Source organism: Netta rufina (genome assembly GCF_964035555.1).
Source record: "Netta rufina genome assembly, chromosome: 1".
NCBI lineage: Eukaryota > Metazoa > Chordata > Aves > Anseriformes > Anatidae > Netta > Netta rufina.
Window position 1 is genome coordinate 203,882,396 of NC_140123.1, and position 18,849 is coordinate 203,901,244.

General features: G+C 45.9%; 1 protein-coding gene across 1 annotated transcript in view; it reads right to left on the minus strand.

Annotated features, from left to right (window-relative positions):
- Positions 1-3,060: 3,060 nt before the first annotated feature.
- Positions 3,061-18,849, minus strand: part of PLXNA4 (plexin A4) — a gene marked incomplete at its 3' end in the record, with an annotated part of 399,326 nt that continues 383,537 nt past the window's right edge. Inside the window, exons 29-32 of the mRNA XM_084283189.1 lie at positions 17,265-17,434; positions 13,791-14,003; positions 3,625-3,775; positions 3,061-3,156 (exon numbers count right to left, since the gene is read on the minus strand). Coding sequence (XP_084139315.1) covers positions 3,061-3,156; positions 3,625-3,775; positions 13,791-14,003; positions 17,265-17,434 — 630 coding nt within the window. The remainder of the gene's footprint in view (positions 3,157-3,624; positions 3,776-13,790; positions 14,004-17,264; positions 17,435-18,849) is intronic.

The window sequence follows — 18,849 nt, forward strand, 5'->3', positions numbered from 1 at the left end:
GAAATGGGGACTTGGGAAGGGTTAAGACACCAATCTCATGGCACTTCCCATTTCCCCTAAGTGATTCATTCTCAGTGTCTCTGAGGTGTTCAAGTTTTCCTTGAAATATATATATATATATTTTACAGCTGAAAAACTCCGTACCAGCAAGAAGAAATAAAACAGTGACAATGGAAAACAACAATAATAATAAAACAAAAACACAGCCCTGAAAACATCAAAAAGAAACAGGGTGAGTCCCAGATTTCCCCTGTGGTGTTCCTTTGACTTCAGTAACAGTGCAGGATTACACCAGTTCACTTTGATACTTTTTTTTTTTCTTTTTTTTTTTTTTAACAGCTTCTTCTTCCTTTCGTGTGCGCATGTCCAGGCAGTATAGCCCATCACTCATAACCACTTCCCTCCAAGCCAGCTATTTGTCCTCAGACTCCTACCATCCAGCTGCGAGTACAAGGCATGACAATAGGGTCCATATTTATCTCTTGTGGCACTTTGTTTGTCAAAACCTTTGGTTTCTTCCTTTTTTAAATTTTTTTTTCTTTTTATGTACTTATAAAAAATATTGTGTTTGTGTTGTTGTTGTAATTTCCTTACCGCTGGCTCTGGTGGGACTTCCACCCCACTTTCACAGCCATAATCAATGGATCTGGAACATGCGCCAACATTACAAAATGGGTCAACAAAACCACGGCAGAGCCAACCAAACCAAATCATCCCCATTGCGCAGGCCTCTTAAAAATGCTGAGATGTCCATAAGGTGCATGATGAGTCCGTCAGCTCAGCGATCAAACAGAAAGCAAGCAAAATCAAAAAGGAAACAACACGCACGCGCACACATATACACACACGCACACGCACAAAATAATAATAATTAGAATCAAGAGAGAAATGTCTGGGGTTTTAAAACCAAGACGTGTCCCTACGTTTTGCTGTTTCAACGTGACTCTTGTGATATTCTCCCCGCACACGCACCGAATTTTGGACCGCTGTTCTTTAAATGGTTTTAGAAAGACTTGCTTACGTGTGTGTATCTGTTCAGCTGAACGAAACCCGCTTGCTAACTGACTGCTGTTTGCACCACAGCCCCCTTTACACACCCTCACGTGACGTTGCTCAGAAGAGGTTCGGGTTTGCTAGCAAGAGGTATGAATAAAACGAAACAAACTCTTTCCATAATCAATTTACACACCCTGTCTTTACCCCTTCCGCCCTCCGGGTGCAAAGAAAATCCAGGCTGTGGCTCGGAGGATGGTGTAAGACGGATGAGGGTTAATTCTCCGTGGCATGAGGCCACTCCTCCACTTGCTAGTGAGCACCATGTATTCCTGGAGAGATGAACGCAGACCTCCGTGGCGTACCAGACACAAGGTTCTCCAGTTCCCCTGAGGCTCTGCAGGGCTGATTCTCCCACTGTGCTGAACCACAGTGTTAAACAGGCTGGCAGTTGTACAAAAAAATAACCAGCCAAGTGCCCAGGAGATGCAGGAGCTCATTCCTATTTGAAACAGGTTGAGGCATAGTTCTTCTGGAGGAGGTGAGCAGAGGAGAGAAAAGGGTGATGGTCCACCCTTGTCCCGTGGTGACAGTGATCTTTGGAGGGATGGGAAGTGCAAAAAGAGAGAAAATCCTTCCCAGTCGGCAACTGTGCCTTCAGCAAGGCTTTTCTGGCTCCAGGAAAGGATCAGAGCAAAGGCCAGGAGTTGGCACCAAAAGGCAAATGAGCTTACAATCGGTCAGGGTTCTCCAGAATACATGCAGTTTGACTGGGAGCATCTAGATAGAAGAATATTTTGAAGTGTTTCATTTGGGTTTCCTCCAAGATTTCCTTCCAAGGTGTGTGACAACATTTCCTCTTAGGAGTGGCGTTGAAGGAAGCTTCTACCATCAGTCCTATGCACCACCGTGCTTCACGGCAAGCCCTTTAGTATCCTTCTGATATTCCACCACAAGAAAACAACAGCTTTGTTTCAGTTGAGGAAACAAAATGGAAAGAACAAACATCTTAAAAAAAATAATTAAAAAAATAAAAATAAAAAACACCCTCTGGCTGGTTTTTGAGGCCAAGCTCCTTGTCTGGAACAAACTGAGACTTGTAGCTCTTGCCTTCCAAGCTGAGGTGGGGACAAGGGAGATGCTGTGCTGTCCATTGCCAGAAGGAACAGAAACACCACCAACGGGATGCCACTGAGCAGAGAGAGCTTTTTTTTTTTTTTTTTTTGCCGCAGTGCTACGACCAACAGGACACAATGGGAAAGACGGAGGGGAACACAGGTCTCTTTGAAAAATAAGAATAACCATATGAAACACATGGGCGGGGGAGCGTCGGTCTCCTCCTCCCTTCTTGACCCTTCTCCTGCCCCGAGAGAGCAGCAACACCACTTTGCCCAGGCAGATGAGAGCCACAATGGTCCCACCGTGGACGGAGCTGTGGCATTTTGCAGGGAGCTTTGGGGTTCCTCTCCCAGTGGGGTTCCTATCAAGAGATAGAGTTGCAATGGCTCTGAAGGAGAGGGTCTTGATTTTCTCCTGCCCTCCAGGATCCCGGCAGGCAGGCTGCCTTCCCTCGGGGAGACTTTTCGTAATACTGAGTTCTTTTCCATGTCCACTCCAGAGGTTATATCCTTAGGAGGGCAGTTAAAGCAGCATGACAGAGGTGACCTCCCAGTTTCCCATCTGTAGAGTAATGATGCGATGTTGGGGGAGGGTTTTGTTTTGCTTTGTTTTGTTTTATTTCGTTTTGTGGAATATTTTTTTTTTTTCTCTCTAGGGCAAAGGCAGAGGGGAAGCTGTGAAAACAAGAGCTCCACCTGAATGTCTCGATGTCCCCAGAGCCAAGATTCCTCTGCAGTCTTTTTCTTTTAACCCCTGGGGATTTGTCGCTTTGTCCACAGATTTCGAAAGAGAAAGAAATGAGAGAGAGAAAGAGAGAAAGAGAGAGAGGAGCGCTGTTCAGGTGACTCTGCTTACAGCCAATCTAAACTTGCACTTGGTAAAGATGATGATCTTGAGTGAGGCACGACTTGGTTTATCCCTCCCAGGGTGTCCCTGGCAGGACAGTTCTCAGCTGTCTATGCTCATGAGGGTTATGACTTGTTCAAGTTTGTAGGCAAGTTTCTGTTTCCCAGCCTGGTCGTCTTGATCAAGGGCTCCGAGGATCTGGAAAAAAGAGAGAGAAAGAAGTGCTGGGGCTCGATTTTTAAATTTATTTTCCAAAAAGATCAAGTCCAGCATCCTACAGCAGCAGATAGGGGTCAGTTTTCCCTTCGGGTGGGCCCCAGACTTAGCTTATATCACAGGTCAGTCAGCCAGCAGGGAAAGACACAGGCAATATGGGCTTGATGTGACTAAATGCAAACCCCTGCATTGCAACAGATCAAGTGGATTCTCATCTAGAACATCAGTTACTTGGTAGATTTATTTATTTCCTTGCCACATTTCAGATGTCCTAAGGCATCTCACATGGTCTTCAACACCTGTGTTGGTCACTTTAACTCCTGTGTCATGTTTGCTGGACCATTCTTGGATTCTTTAGGGTATTGGTATTGTAAATGGCACTGGGCGCATATGCCTACAAACCTTCTACACAACCTACACAACTTCTCCTCGCCCTTCCAAGGCTCTTACCTCCTCGCTGTACTTGCCAACGTAGGAGTATATCTCTGAGAGCGCACTCATAGTGTTGAACTCGTTCATATGCATGCGAGACTGCTCAGCCAAATATGCATTCATGTCCTGGTCACTGATTGCTGGCATTTTGGCAATGTCTGAATAGTACCTGGAAGAGAGAATTACAGGTATTTCTTAAGGGGAGAGAGGAGGAAGTCAAAAACTAAGCCCATAAGGACAAAAGACACGCTTAGCACTCTCAGGCTCAATGATATACCCTGTCATGCTCTTCTTTTACAACAAAGGAGACAACTTAGCCAAAATACAAATTAGACTGAACCATTATTCCTGAATAACAGATGCATGTTGCAGGCAGTCAACCCTATTATGAGAGTGAAAACCCAAAGAGCATCCAGTAAACCTTTCCTGTGCTATCAATGAAATAGGCAGTACCTTTTGGTGCCAGATTCCCTTCTCAGGCATTCAAGGGTACTGCCTCCAGTCCCATGGAGAAGTCCCACTGATCTTGCTGCCCTCTGAGTGCTCTGGATTTTGCTCCCATACACCAAAACCCTTTCAGGCTTGCTTGTGCCCCCCACACATTTACATCTGCACGCATTTTGAGATCATCCACCTCCTCCAGTCAATCCAGTCCATCCCAGCAACTACTTGTGCTGCTTGACAAATCCCTTTTGCCTCTAATTTTAAGCTAGCCCCTCATCATAGTTTGCATCACTAAGATTCAATATCCTCATGCCCACTTTGGCTGGGGAAAAATCTGCTTCCCTTGAGTTCGGGAGGACTGGGGCTTTATCCACAGGACATGGAGACCCCAGGACCACTGCCCACGCTGATTTCATCAGCAAAGCAATGTCTCTTTAAGGAAGTTGCTATTTTCGATGTCCTTCGTCCCCTGGGTAAGGCAGGTCTTGGAGGACAAGGTTTGCAGAAGGTAATCAGTCACTGTCACTCGCAGCTGTGCTCCGCTGTCAACTGGTTAATTAGACGCCATCATTTACATTTTTAATTTCTGCAATTTGACATTTTGTGCAGAAGGAAAAAAAAAAAAAAAAAAAAGGGAAAAGAAAAAAAGCCCATAGCTGCAGCAATCCACAATTTTATAATTAGGAGGCAGAGGGGACGGGGAGCCAAAAGAGCTGACAGGTGTCCTGTAAACAGCACTGAGACACCTGCTGAGATGGAGGCTGTCTTCCACTGCAGAGAAATTGGATGCTGAAGTGCTGTATGATAAGGATCCTTCAGACATACGAGTGGGAAAATACTCTCTACAACTGAGCAGGATAGGCAGCTGTGGAAGTCTCCTGTGAAAAACAACACAGTGCAAGAGGGCTGGGGGGAAACTCCTTCACATCGGAAGGCTCCAGCGTCACTTCAGGCTGGTTTCGTGCCCCACAGTCCCATCCTCATTGCCATGGGTTGGTCTCTTGTCTTCTGGACTCAGGAAAAGCCTCAAATCCCAGCCTAATTCAGTCCCATGCTCTAATTATTGCCCAGTGATGGATGGTCTGAGCTTGATTTTGCTTGATAAACTGCCTAAACCCCAAACACCCAAGAAAACCCGAACAGTTGTCTAGGAGGGAAGGAGCCATCTGGAAACCCTATGAGAACCTGTCCTACAGAACCACCTCCAGGAGGAGGTGGTGAGCAGGATGAATAGATCTTCCTCAGCCTTTGCCAGTCCCAGAAAAGTCAAACTGCTCTCTGCATCACTAGCTGGACAAAATCAGATATATTCTGCATGCATTTCTGATGAGATAAAGTGTCAGGGAGTGGTAGCACTCATGAGAATGCTGTTTCAGGTTTCTCAAGGCCAAAGCACATTGTTGTGGACCGAGGAGACCTACAGACAAAAAAATAAGGTGTGCCTTGGCACCCAAAGGAATTTACATCCATGTGCAATAGCACATTTCATAGACTTGTGGGGAAAAAAAAAGAGCCTGCAATGCAGAGAAATGCATTGATTTATGGTGCCTGAGAAGAGCCCATGGAGAAGAGCCCAGCTCCTTATGAATATTGCATAGGCACCCTCCTGCTGGGTGAAATGAAAAGTGAAGGGGATTACATCACAACAAAAATAAATAAGGCTGGTGGAGGAAAGCAGCAGCACCGTGCTCTGTTTGTCACCCTGGCTCTGACAACCAGCTGAAATGCTCCATCAAATGGTGATGGGAGAGTGGGTGAGGGGATGGGGCCTTTTTAAAAGTGTTGCTTCTTCATTGTCTGCTTCTCCAAATTTCTCCTGTCTCCCTTTCACTTGGCAGCAATGCTCTCCTGGGTCTGTGAGTCACAAGGGTCTGAAAGCTCCCCAGTCCTCCTCCCAGCTCTGCAGAAAGATGCTCCGAGCAGCATGAAATTTCCATCTGAACAACAAAGAGCAATGCACAGTGCTCCCCTGGAGGGAAGATCAGGATGTGATGACCTGAGTTTCAGGGCCTCCTGATCTCTCCAGCCATGACAAACTCTCAAGCTGTGATTTCGGTGTGCTGGGTTCACAGGCCATCATCCGCTGCTATATATACCAAAGTGTACCCGAGTCTGCCACATCACACACCTGAGCAGTCAGTTCCCATTAAGACTCTAAATCAAGATACTGTGGAAGTGTGTTTGGGAAAAATAAATAAATAAATGAAAACAAACAAACAAAAAAAGCATGTACCAGTAATCAAACCTGGCTGCTAATACAGGAAGACATATAATCTTCCACCAGAACTCTGCGATGGGCAAATGACTTATTTATACAGAAGTGCTCCTAATGAAGCCATCATTCTGCTATCTCAAGAAATTATAAATGTGTATATTAAAGCATCCTGGCAGGGAGATGACAACATCCCTGCTGAGTCTTTATTTACCTTCTATTTGAGCCCGGATCCTCAGAGGTACTTAGGGCCTCTCTGCCATTTACATACCTCTAACGCCTTCAAAACCACCGTGAAGCTGTCACCAAACCCCAGAGGTCCTTGAATTTTCACTGCCAGCATCTGCAAGGCTGCCTGCGTGCTTGCTTGTGCCTTCGCCCTTGTGGCTGACAGCGCTCACTTACACTAAAGCTGAAATGTGACGGAAGATGCTCTTTAACCACGCTGCTCCTGGGAGCACAACTAAGCTGATGGCCATCAGATTGAGAAGGGAATTTAAAGAACATCCAGGTCTAATCCCCCTGCCATGGCAGGGACACCTCCCACCAGCCCAGGCTGCCCCCAGCCCCATCCAGCCTGGCCTTGGGCACTGCCAGAGATGGGGCAGCCACAGCTCCTCTGGGCAGCCTGGGCCAGGGCCTCACTGTCCTCAGAGTGAAGAATTTCTTCCTTATATCTAATCTAAATCTACCCTTTTTTTAGTTTAAAACTGTTACCCTTTTGTCCTGTCACTACACTCACTGATAGAGGGCTTGAGACCAAAGCAGATGATGACTACTTGGTCAAGGTGCACCACTTGCTGCCCTGGTGCTGCAGATTTTCTCCTTCTGTACTCCCGTTTTGGATAGCTTTGGTGGACCCTCACCCAGATGTTTCCAGGAGAGGCTTAGGTACTGTATGGGGTTTATGTGGCAAGGATTATGTGGGGAGGCTGCAGGGGTGGCCTCTGTGAGCAGAGTCCTGCAGCTGCCCCATGGCAGATCAGAGCCAGGACCCATCCTGGAGCAGTTTGCTCCTGGGGGATGGACCCCATGGTACGGAGCTGTGTGGGAGCAGTTCTTGAAGCCCCTGAAGGATCAGTTCGGGAGGGACCCCACATGGAGCAGGGGCAGAGAGGGGCTGAGAAAGAGCAGCAGGGACAAAGCATCAGGGACTGACCACAGCCCCCATTCCCCTGCACTCCTTGGGGGGAGGAGGTGGAAGAGGGTGGATGGAGGAAGGTGTTTTTAGTTTGCTTTTAGTTTCTCACTGTTTAGTCTGCTAGTGATAGGAAATAAATTACATTAATCTCCCTATGCTGAGTCTGTTTTGTCCGTGATGCTAACTGGTGAGTGATTCCCATGTCCTTTTCTTAGCCTATGAACCTTTTTTCATCATATTTTCTCCGCCTGTTCTTTTGTGGAGGAGGATTGAAAGACTGGCGTGGTGGAGCTCAACTGTGAAACCACCACAGACACATACCTAAAGACCCTTCCTTACATACCAGAGCTTCTCCTGAATCACAGGGGAATCACAGGCTGCTTATCCTCTGATGTGCCAGGGAAATTTGTTCATCAGACATCAGAAACGATGAAACCCTTGAGAAATCTGGGGGAATTTGTATCAACCTTCTCTGAAACACATCAGCAACTCAAATGGATGGTGGGAGGATTACTAGATCATAGGATGTGATTTCATAGGTAACCCTAGCACAGCAGCTCACCTCCTCTTGGCTTGAGCAGGAGAACCTGAGGCCATCCCCTGCCACCAACAGATGGGCAAGTACTGTGGCCACACTGGTGCATAGTAATGATCCCTTTTAGCCTCAGTTCTTGTTCCTTACGCATCCTCAGCTTTCCCTGGGAAGTTCCTGTTTTGTTTTGTCTTGTTTTGTTTTCCTAAGGAAGCAATACAGCAGTGACCTGGGAATACATCTTGCCCTCTCTTTAGGCAAGGGGCAGGGCGAATGTTCGTCTTCATTACCAGCCACACAAGGCGACTTAGTGGGGCTGTTTCACAAGAATAAACTGTGCCTGCTGCCACTCAGCAACTCATTAACTCATCAAAAGCGCAGAGAAAAGCTGTGCTGCCAATGCTTCCTCTCCAGTCTGAAATTTTCCAGCACGGGCCATGGTTTAGGCGGCTTAGCATGGAGCTAATTGCCTTCCAAAAGATCTTTTTGTCATGGCTGTTGTTGTGCCGTCCTGGGTTGGGACTGCGCTCATTAATAATCTTTTTAGCATATGAAAAGCTTGTAACGAATCCATGTGCTGCAGACGGCAGACGCAATTACAGCAATAACATAATTAGTGTTATGCAATAGCCGGCTGTATCCGGACCACTGAAGGAGGAAGAAACGTATGAAAGGGATCCAGGGGACTGCTACAGCAGGGAAGGGCTGAAGGGAAGCTTGGGAGCATCCTAGCGGCCAGCCCTTTCATGGGATGAAGTGAAGCAGTGCAAGGACACGTTGTCGGTTCCTCTGTTGGCAGGGCAAGGCAGTTTTAGCTTGCTGGGAGGCGTCTGAGCTGCACCTTCCGTGTTTGTGCTGATTCAGCTGCAGGAGCCACAGGACCGTGTTACTCCAGATCGATCCCATTTCACAGAAAGGTTCGAGGCCAAGCTGCTGGACACTAATTGGACTTTGGCATGAACAGCATGACAGCTAGGCAAAAGGATTTTCTTTTGCATGCGCATGGCTTTTCCTGCAGGTTTTTTTTTGTCTCAGAATAACCGGCAGAGGATGGGTGGGCTGCACTGAGTCAATGGCTGAAGAATGAATCGGTGCACAGGTAGTTTTTCTGTGAGAAGAAACTGTCCATCATCTCAGTGCCGAGGCTGCAAGGGTCTGAGGTTGTATCCCCTGAGCACAGATGCGTTTTCATTTTTGCTGCTGAAAACTGCACTGTGTGAGAGCAGCGTGTTACTGCAGTAAGAAAATATCAGGGGTATTTTCGAGACAAAAAGTAGGGGAAGACAGGTGAACAGCCTTCAGGCACAACAAAAGCTGCTGCAGAGAGGCAGGGAACGAGCTGTACCCCATGCCTCTGAGGATGCAATGAAGTCTATGGGTTTTAACTAAAGCCAGGAAGATTTCTGGCTGACCATCAGGGAAAATATCCTGATGGGAAGGAGAGGGGAGCACAGCAGTGGATTGCCCAAGGAAAGCAAAGGCTCAGTTGTGGGAGGACTTTAAGAAAACATCTGTCAGGAAGGCTTGAGACAGAGCTGATCCAGCCCTGAGGCAGGAGCCGGGCACGTTGACCTCTCGAGGCCTCTTCCAGCACCGTGTTTTATTATCTCTACTGACAACACCCTCTCCCCTTGACCCTTGGCATGCTGTATCTTCAGCCCTCTTTCTGTCAGGGAAAGGAGATGAAGACTGTGTTTTTGAAAGTACAGCCAGGATTTCCACCTGCCATTTGATGCTCTCTTTTAAAGCCCTTGGAGTTAAAAGGTCACCCCAATGTACCTGCTAAAAACCTCACTAACTTGGAATGTGCGCAATTTATAACCTTTTTTGTACTAAACCAGTACATTTTGTCTTTAAAAATAGCTGTAAAATGGCCAACAGACAGCACAAACACTATTGGAGGACACCATCTATTGACTGCAGAGTCCTGATACCACAGGCTGACAAGAGATGTAGGTTTTAGATGTCAAATGGAGACAGACTATACATTTTGTGTCATCCAGACACACTTTCACAATTTTCTAACAAGCTGAAGACCTTGACGTCAAGTGGTTAACACCATGCAAACCATGGTTGCTTAAAGGAAAGGAAGGAGAAGAGATCACAAACCCAGGCTCTGGGTGCCAGTAGCAAGGGCAGGTAGTGTTTGTGCTCAGGTTAACAATAAACTGCAGATGGATGAAGTCACTTTAAATGTCCTTTAGTCTGAAACCTGTCAAACCTATCAAGCCTATTTTGAACATTCTTGACTGGAAGATTCTCAGAGTCTTAATAATATTTGCAATGTCTCCTCTGACTTCTAGCTTTTCTTAAAGGGGCTATTTTTAAGGCACATTAAGCAGCCAAAGCATGTCCAAGTACTCACAGGGACGAGAAAAAAGCACTAGCTCCTCTCCTTGCAGCACTGCAGGTATTTGGGGCACACCTGTGCAATGGAAACTCTTTGGCTTCTGCTTTTTGTCCTCTGCCCCTTTTCAGTCTCCCACATTCCAGCTTCCATGCCAGGCTTCGGTAGAGAAGCTTGGTATTGATTGTGATGCAGGCAATTAAACGGTGTTAATGAAGTTCAAACAAGTGTTATCATAAGCCTGGCAGCATGGAGAGAAATGAAAGGTCAGCCACAGCCCTTTGTCATCTTTTCAGTGTGGTGTTGAATGCTAATGAGACAGCCCCAATTAGAACCGGCTCCCCTTTGTATTGCTTGGGGATTGCATCAAATGCTCCCAAGTTCTCCAGATTTCTAGGCTCAAAGGGGACATTTGAAGTAAACTTGAAAAGATGCAGATCTGAAGCAGCTCTAATGTAAATTCAGCAAGGCCTATGGAGTTTCACTAACAGAAGTCAAATGAGAATCTGGTCTATCATTCCCATTCTTTTCCTCTTCTTTCAATAGACCAAATTATGATATTTGAAAAGCTGCCACCTTGTTTTAGGACCACAGACTGACTCTTCGTGGCTTCAACAAAAGCCAAATAGCCTGTTCCCATTCCTGGGTTAATTCTTCTGCCTCTGCTAGGCCTCATCTTCTGCCGCAGGACTCCCGAGTTGTGGCTACGTGCTGGTACTTTTTAGTCATGTGTTTTCACAGTGAAAGAGCCCTGACTGTGTATTTGAATGCTGAACTTGTTTTTTGCAAAAGTCAGGGTGTCTCAGTGGGTTTGCTTCAGCAGGCAGAGTCCAGCTCTGCTCCCAGCAGCATTTAAAAAAGACCAAAAGATTAAATTTAAATTAAAAAAAAAAAAATCAAACTCCTATTAACTACTGTGTAAAGAAAGACCATTGGTGAGGCCAGAAACTGCATCTATGCCCTTCCCAACTTGGAGTTGGAAAGCTATTTTTTCTTGAATTGGAGATAGGTACTGTCACCCATGCCTGCTACTTTCTCTGCTACTTCTTATGTCAAGATAATCCCCAACATTGAGTTTTGTGAGTCCTGAAGGCACACTCCACACTGAGAAACCAATAGTTGCAAAAAGATTGCTTGGAGCAGCCCAGCTCAGGTACCATCTCAACAGGCATGTTAAAAGAGAGGAGTTGGCTCTTACTCTGGAGTGCCTTCAAGTAGGGTTACAAACCACCACTGACTAATTGCCCTCTTACAGATTCTTCTTCATCAAAGGAGATCATTTGATTTCAAGTTCTTCTGATTTACTCAACCACTTCTTAAACTCTCCAACAGAAAATCTTTTTATCTTATGATTTGGTCTTTGAAGAAGTCTAGTGGTCTTGAATGATGCTGTCTCCAGCTGACGTTGACTACAGAAATAACTCAAACCAGTACTGGAAGCCATTGGAGTTGGAATAACTCCCTCAAAGTACAGTTGCAGAATGGAGAAAAGGAACTCATTAACTCAGAGCAGAATTGAAATTATATTCTGTTCATCTTTAATAAGTTTTTCTTTGATCTGCAACAGCACCCAGGTGCCTTGAGTCAGTGGCGTTGACACACAAAAGTATTAATAGGGCAGTTCTAACCATATTCCAAACCCCACCATCTCCCCTTGGGCTTCAGTTCAAGCTTTCAGACATCAGTGCAGATAATAACTCAGCACATGCTGGGCCCAGAAATCCAGTGTTCTTTACTAGCAGCAGGAGGTGTTATGTACCTCGTTTGTTGTTCAGGAAAACTTCCAGAGAAATGCAATACGTATTGCTGAAGATCACTGGGCAAACAGGTTGAGCTCCAAAAAGTTTTCAAGTGAAATCGATACTGGAAAAATACATTTAAAACAAACAAACACACACACACAAAACAAACAAACAGAAAACCCTGCCACTTTCTGTTTATCCAGGAGAAAAAAAAAAAAAAAAAAGGCTTTGCATGAGGAAATACCCTGTTCTTCACCCATGTACCTCAGTTCATCACTCAAATGTACCATCTCCAAAGGTATAAAATTCAACAGGGTCATATGTAGGAAACTACCCACCAACTACACACACTTCACAGGTTGCTAAAGAATCTCTGGAGTATGATGCCATTGGGTCACTGTTAGTGCAAATTTATGGTTTCTAAACAAATTTCAAACATTTCTTTCCCCCTATCCAGGTCAATCCAGCAATCAACCTCAATACATACTAAGAAACTTGGACATGGTACCAGAAGTAGGTCATAATTAAGCAAGGTAGCTCGTAAGAGCCTTACAGGTTGCCTAGAAACGACATTTGCAGACGTGTTTAACCACATCTAAAAATAATTGTCCGGACAAATCAGAGACCAATGGGAGCATTATTGTAAAAATTTCACCTCATGCTGACTAGGGTACAGAGCTCTTTGATCAGCCATGCTCTGCTTTCACAGAATGAGAGAAAACCTTCTCCACCAAAGGAAATAGTCTGGTTTACAGCACAGTATGCCTGCAGCAGCAGAGGTCTTATATCACCCGCATGATGTGGTATCAATTTTAGACAGTGCATATGAAGTCATCCAGACAAATCATTGCTGAAAACTGGATGCCATTGTGCAGAAATGATCTGTAAGATAAACCCATTATTGTATTTACAGAGCAGCAATCACTCTCCAGCTGTGCTGTTCCCAAACCTGTCCATAATACCAGGCAAATGTGGCATGTTGGAAAACAAAGCACAGATCAACTTCTACAAGGCTTGTTCCAGCAGACAGCATCCTGTTGAGTGGAGTACAAAACGTGCTATAGTTTATCCTGTAAAAAATCTTAGGGAAACTGAAGCCCCTGTGTATTGTAGGAATACTTGCCTTGGTTGTATTTCCCGTAAAGTAGGCCTGTCAGACCCTGCCCCTCTGTGCAGTAGTTTCTACAGGTTCTTGCAGATGTGGATAAAATGTTTAGAAGACCTCTGACCTTTCAGAAAGTACCTGCAGAGCTTCAGTCACCAGCCTGTCAACCCTATGGCATCTCATCCAAAGCACAGAAGAGCTGCCATGGAAAGCTACTGAACTCAAAGTAAGGGACGATAATTGTGTGATGCCTGGGAGGCAGGCAGCGTGGGGACTCACAACAATGCTGGGAGAAATGAACCACTTCTTCTGGTCTGTGTGGGACGACTGAGAAGCCCACGTAGCTCACAGAGCTCAGGCACAGTCACCTCCCCTTCCTTCACCTCTCTCTCTTTCAACAGTTTCTCCTCAAGAGATGATGGCATCAAATGATGGCAAACACCTTCAGTTCACACCTCTAATTAAATTTCTACCTCTGTTGTAAGGCACGTGGGAATAAATGTCTATCAGAGAGCTTTCTACTTGGGCAATAATCAAAGAGAAAAAGCCCAGAAGCAGCTACCAGAAACAATACTAAGGATACCACTTACCTCCATCCATGAAGTAGGGCCTCATTTTACCACTTGCTTATGCCATTCATGTTTCTAGAGCTAAAACTCACCTTTCCACCCAGTTCTTGTAGCTGGGGATATCCTTGGCATAGAGAAGCTTGTTGGAGGGGGAGTCTTTGCCCAGACGGTGTTCTGAGGTTGAACAGGAGTCCATGAATGTCTGAGCCACTACAGAGAGGCAGGCATCTGTGATGCTGTTCTTGTGGATGTCGAAGACAAACTGGGGGTTCTTGATCATGTTCACCCAGAACCGTAATGGCAAGCTGCAAGAGGGGTGGAAGAGGTGAGTCAGTAATGGTTCAAAAGCTTTGTCTTGCAGTGTTACAGTGCTGACTGGTGGATAGGAATCAAAGATCCAGGCATGGAGACAGGGATTCTGGAATAAGCCTCAATTTTGTCATTTATTTCTGATAAATTCCTCCCCTGAGGGCTCTTGAGATGGTGGTGGTCACCTCAGGAATGAGTTTTGTTGTCCTTGCAGACCTGATTTTGTCACTTCTAGTGTCAATGTCATCTTACTGGAGTTACACATAAGTTAATGAGATTAAATTAATGAAAGTATAACTGAGATGATGAAAATATCTCCTAACTTCCCTATGCAAGGGTGCAAATGTAAGCTACTGTTAGCTAACAGCTAGAAATTGCATTCACACAACTTTGTGTGCCTAGACAACGGTACAATGTACACTAGGCATTGGTAGACTTGGCTTTTGGCCTCATAGTAAATCCAGGGCAAGAAAAGGTAGGTACAACTGTCAGGCTGTCAGGGAATCTGAGGAAGGAGCCTGGGAATGTTAATGGCAGGCATTTTGTTCTGTGTATGTCATGTATTGTCATGCTGCACAGCTCAAGCCCAAGCCCCTGTATGATCCTAGCACCTTCTGCATGAAGCAGACTCCATGTGGCAGAGAAAACCCTGTTGCCTAAAGGAGAAAAAGTAGGAATGGGGAACAAGTGTTGCAACCTTTGAAATGAAAATTTGTCTGTGGAAATGCTATTACAAGTGCAATTCAAAAGTCTTCCTCCCTCCCCACCCCTTATACTCATAAGAGCTGTTCATTTGTGTGAGTTGCCCTGAAGTATCTACATCTAGCCTTTGCCTCAAGCTTTTTTTGTGTGTGTGTCAGGGCAAAGTTATTCATATGGCTGTGGTCTAGGAACTGAGATGTGTCACCAATATCAGAGTCCACTTGTCTCTCTGTCTTCCTGCCAGGCGGACTGTTAATCCTACCTTTGGTGTCTGCATCTTCCCAAGAAGGTTATTCAGTTAAAAAAAAACACAATATAATCACCTTATTATTAGGCTAAATTCCCCAGTTTCTCCATTTTTCTCATTACTCTCACCTGTGTACAGCACCATAAACAACCCATTATCAATGTCTGATGCCTTTCAGGCATTTTAGCATGTCCTCACAAAGTGACGGTACCATATTCTCCTAAACAAATTGTGTTATCCTCAGCCAGCAAAATCATGGACCAAAAGTAAGGAAAGCCTCACACGGATATTCTTATCAGCCAAAAAACATCCTTTTGGGAAGGGGCAGAAGTTCAGGAGTGGGAGATGCTGGCAATGAGACCTGATGGGCGGAGTGGGAGGGAAGCTTTTTAGGTTGGGAGTGGAGGCTCATCTGCTGGAGGAAGAGCTGGATGAGTGAAGAACTTCTTCTGTAGACGTTTGGATGATAAGTACAGCCACAGCGAGCACGAGCACAGGCTGCATGTATGTATGCTGTGGGGAGGGGCTCGGGGGACGACAACCCTAGCTGGGAATAATGAAGCCCATGATGTGACTTGGAGTTAATTTAATCTGATTGAAAAGATTTCTTCATGCTGCCCCTGATCCCCCCCTGCAACACATACAGACTCTGCCTTCGTCCCTCCCCCCTTAAGTAAACCTCCTGCTCATTTAGTCTGAGTGGCTGCAATCAGCCTTAGATTAGTGCCGCAGATAATGTTAATAATATGCTAATGTTTCATTAGTTGAAAGCCTCTTTGGTGCATGGGGTTTCTTTTTTTATGTCACTGCACTGTGACGATCTGCCATCAGCATGGCTGGTAAAAGGAAAAAATGCATGAGCTGGGAGCCCCATGGCTCTCCTCTGCTGTTCCTTTTATAGTCCCTGTGTTTGCACAGGGAAAGGGGAGGGAGCGATTCCCCAGGGGTCTCTTTCCAACAGGGAGACTCAGCAGAGAGGTGCTGCAAAGATCTTTTCTCTTCACCAGTGCTGGCTTTTCCCTGCTGTCCCATTACGTGTACAAAGAGGGACCGCTGCCTGGCAGCTAGAGCAGGGGGTTGATGTCAGCCTTTGTCACTCACTCAGAAGGGGATTCACATCCAACTTCAGGCCCTTCAAGTACTTAATACCTTTTAAGATTCTCTGAGGTATCTCTTCTGGCCCCCAGCTGCCAGCCCAGGAGGGCACAAGTCTCCTGTGGGTGTGCACATTCCCTGTGGTACACCTTAAAACACTGCAAATGGCTCCAGATGCCTCTCCAGGCAACCAAAAGGAGCTCCAGGCCCCCACTGACTACAGTGGGAGTTCAAACTCCCTGTGCAGATGAAGACAGCAATGCTGAAACCTCTCCCATGAATCCCTAGAGATCCCTGTGGGCCTTCACGCTAAAGCAATTAAATACTTGACAATTTTTCCTCCTATATCCTCATGAGGTCCCTCAGAAATAGTACTATCTCCATGCAATACTGGGATCTACAGCCAAAGCACTCCATCCTTGATAGCACCCTTTAGATTCAGGGTACATCTGACTTCTCCATCGGCCTGGGATGATTGAACCTGGCATGATGAACCCCATGCCAGCTTCCTCAGTTTCCCCAGCACTTAGAATCCTAGTATCATTAGGGTTGGAAAAGCCCTCCAAGATCATCTGGTCCAGCCATCCCCCTACCACCAATGTCACCCACTAAGCCATGTCCCTAAGCACCACATCCAACCTTTCCTTGAACACCCCCAGGGACAGTGACTCCACCACCTCCCTGGGAAACCCGTCCCAGTGCCTGATTGCTCTTTCTGAGAAGAAATGTCTCCTTATTTCCAGCCTGAACCTCACCTGGTGCAACATGAGGCCATTCCCTCTTGTCCTATCACTGTGAGAAGAGGCTGCTCCCCAGCTCCCCACAGCTTCCTTTTAGGCAGTTGCAGAGAGCAATGAGGTCTGCCCTGAGCCTCCTCTGCTCCAGACCAAACAACCCCAGTGCCCTCAGCCGATCCTTACAGGACTTGTGCTCCACACCCTTCACCAGCTTTGTAGCCCTTCTCTGGACACACTCCAGGGCCTTGATGTCCTTCTTGTAGTGAGGGGCTAAAAGCTGAACACAGCACCGGAGATGCAGCCTCACCAGAGCTGAGCACAGGGGGACAATCACCTCGCTGGTCCTGCTGGCTACACTATTCCTGATACAAGCCAGGGTGCCGTTGGCTTTCTTGGATCCCAAATCTAGATACCAAATCACATACCCCTCTCTTCCCCTTCCAGTCCAAGATTTGGTACCAGGCTGTCCCACTCACCAGTTGCTTTTCCAGGTATGCCGCACGTGGGGGTCGTGGATGTTGTGCTTGTCAGCCTGCTCATCCAGGAAGTCGAACATATATTTGATGGCCAGGGGAAGCGCACTGCCACGGTGAGCTGTGCTGAAGATGGTCTCAAAGAGGTCATCTACAAATTTCTGGAGAGTGCCCTGTTGGGAGAAGGAGAGGAGAATGTGAGATGCTAAGTAGCAAGAGGATGATGAATTATGGTATACCACTGAAAATACAGTATATCTGTAAAACAGGCTCGAAAAATATATTGAAAAGCAGGAGACATTAGGTTGGATGTTAGGAAGAACTTCTTTACCGAAAGGGTTGTTAGACATTGGAACGGGCTGCCCAGGGAAGTGGTGGAGTCACCATCCCTGGAAGTCTTTAAAAGACGTTTAGATGTAGAGCTTAGGGATATGGTTTAGTGGGGACTGTTAGTGTTAGGTCAGAGGTTGGACTCGATTATCTTGAGGTCTCTTCCAACCTAGAAATTCTGTGATTCTGTGATTCTGTGTGACATTTAACAGCTTTTAAATGTGACATGAGTTGAAATTTCAACTCAGATGTCTTTAAGCAGACATCTGCATCTTCATAATATCCATTACTTATGTTTAACAGCTGAATGGGGTAGGTCAAGATGTGTCCTCTCTGTTACTAGGACTCAGGGAGGGAGGCTGAGATGTGGTGAGATACCTTGCCCCATCTCAGGTATATGGTGATGGGAAGGTGATCATCTGTTCCCACCGAAATTTTTCTCCTCTGAATCCTATACTCAACTGCTTTGGTGCATACATGAGCCAAAAAAGAGCCATTTTATACACTGGTTTTCATCCAGGGTCTGTTCTTAAGCTGAGAATAGAAGTCAGATGAATGTAGAGGAGAACAGAAAGTGTCATTGAGACAAATAGGACAACAGTGACTGGAGAAGATGGCTGTCCTGTATGTGTAAGTAGCATAATAAATAACAAGAATTTCATCTTAATTCCAATAGGCCTCCTTGTTTTTTACTATCCATCTTCATGGGACCAAGACAAGCCCTAGGAGCAATGCTCAAACCGGTCAAGTACTGCTCTGCAGACCTAATGCCCCCTGCAGTGATTGCAGCAGTTTCCTTAGGCTTCTCTGGGAGAAGAATTCCAGATCCAGAAGAACCACCCTAGCCAGATGATGAGGACAGCTGAGGACTGTGAAGAGCTGGAATAGCAAAGGGTGACCAGACCTGGACAAGCGGGCTGTTGAGGAGCTGTGGTAGCCTCTGTAAAGCTCTACTCTGCCACCAGAGCTGCACAGGCACTTATATGTGAACAAACCACATGGCTGCTAAAGTAACAAAAAATCAATCAAACCTCCAATAAACGTTTCCTGATACACAAATTTTCCTCAGCTGAAAAATAAAAGCCTTCCCTTTCTCTGCAGATCCAAGAAATTCCTCCTTAGTAGAAATGAAGCACCAGGTTCCACCAGAGCAACACACGTTTACATAGCGCTAACAAATACTTAATTAGAAAGCTGGTGTCTCTTGCTGATTCACCACTTGATTTATTCTTTGGGAAACAAACAGAGGTGCCTTTTG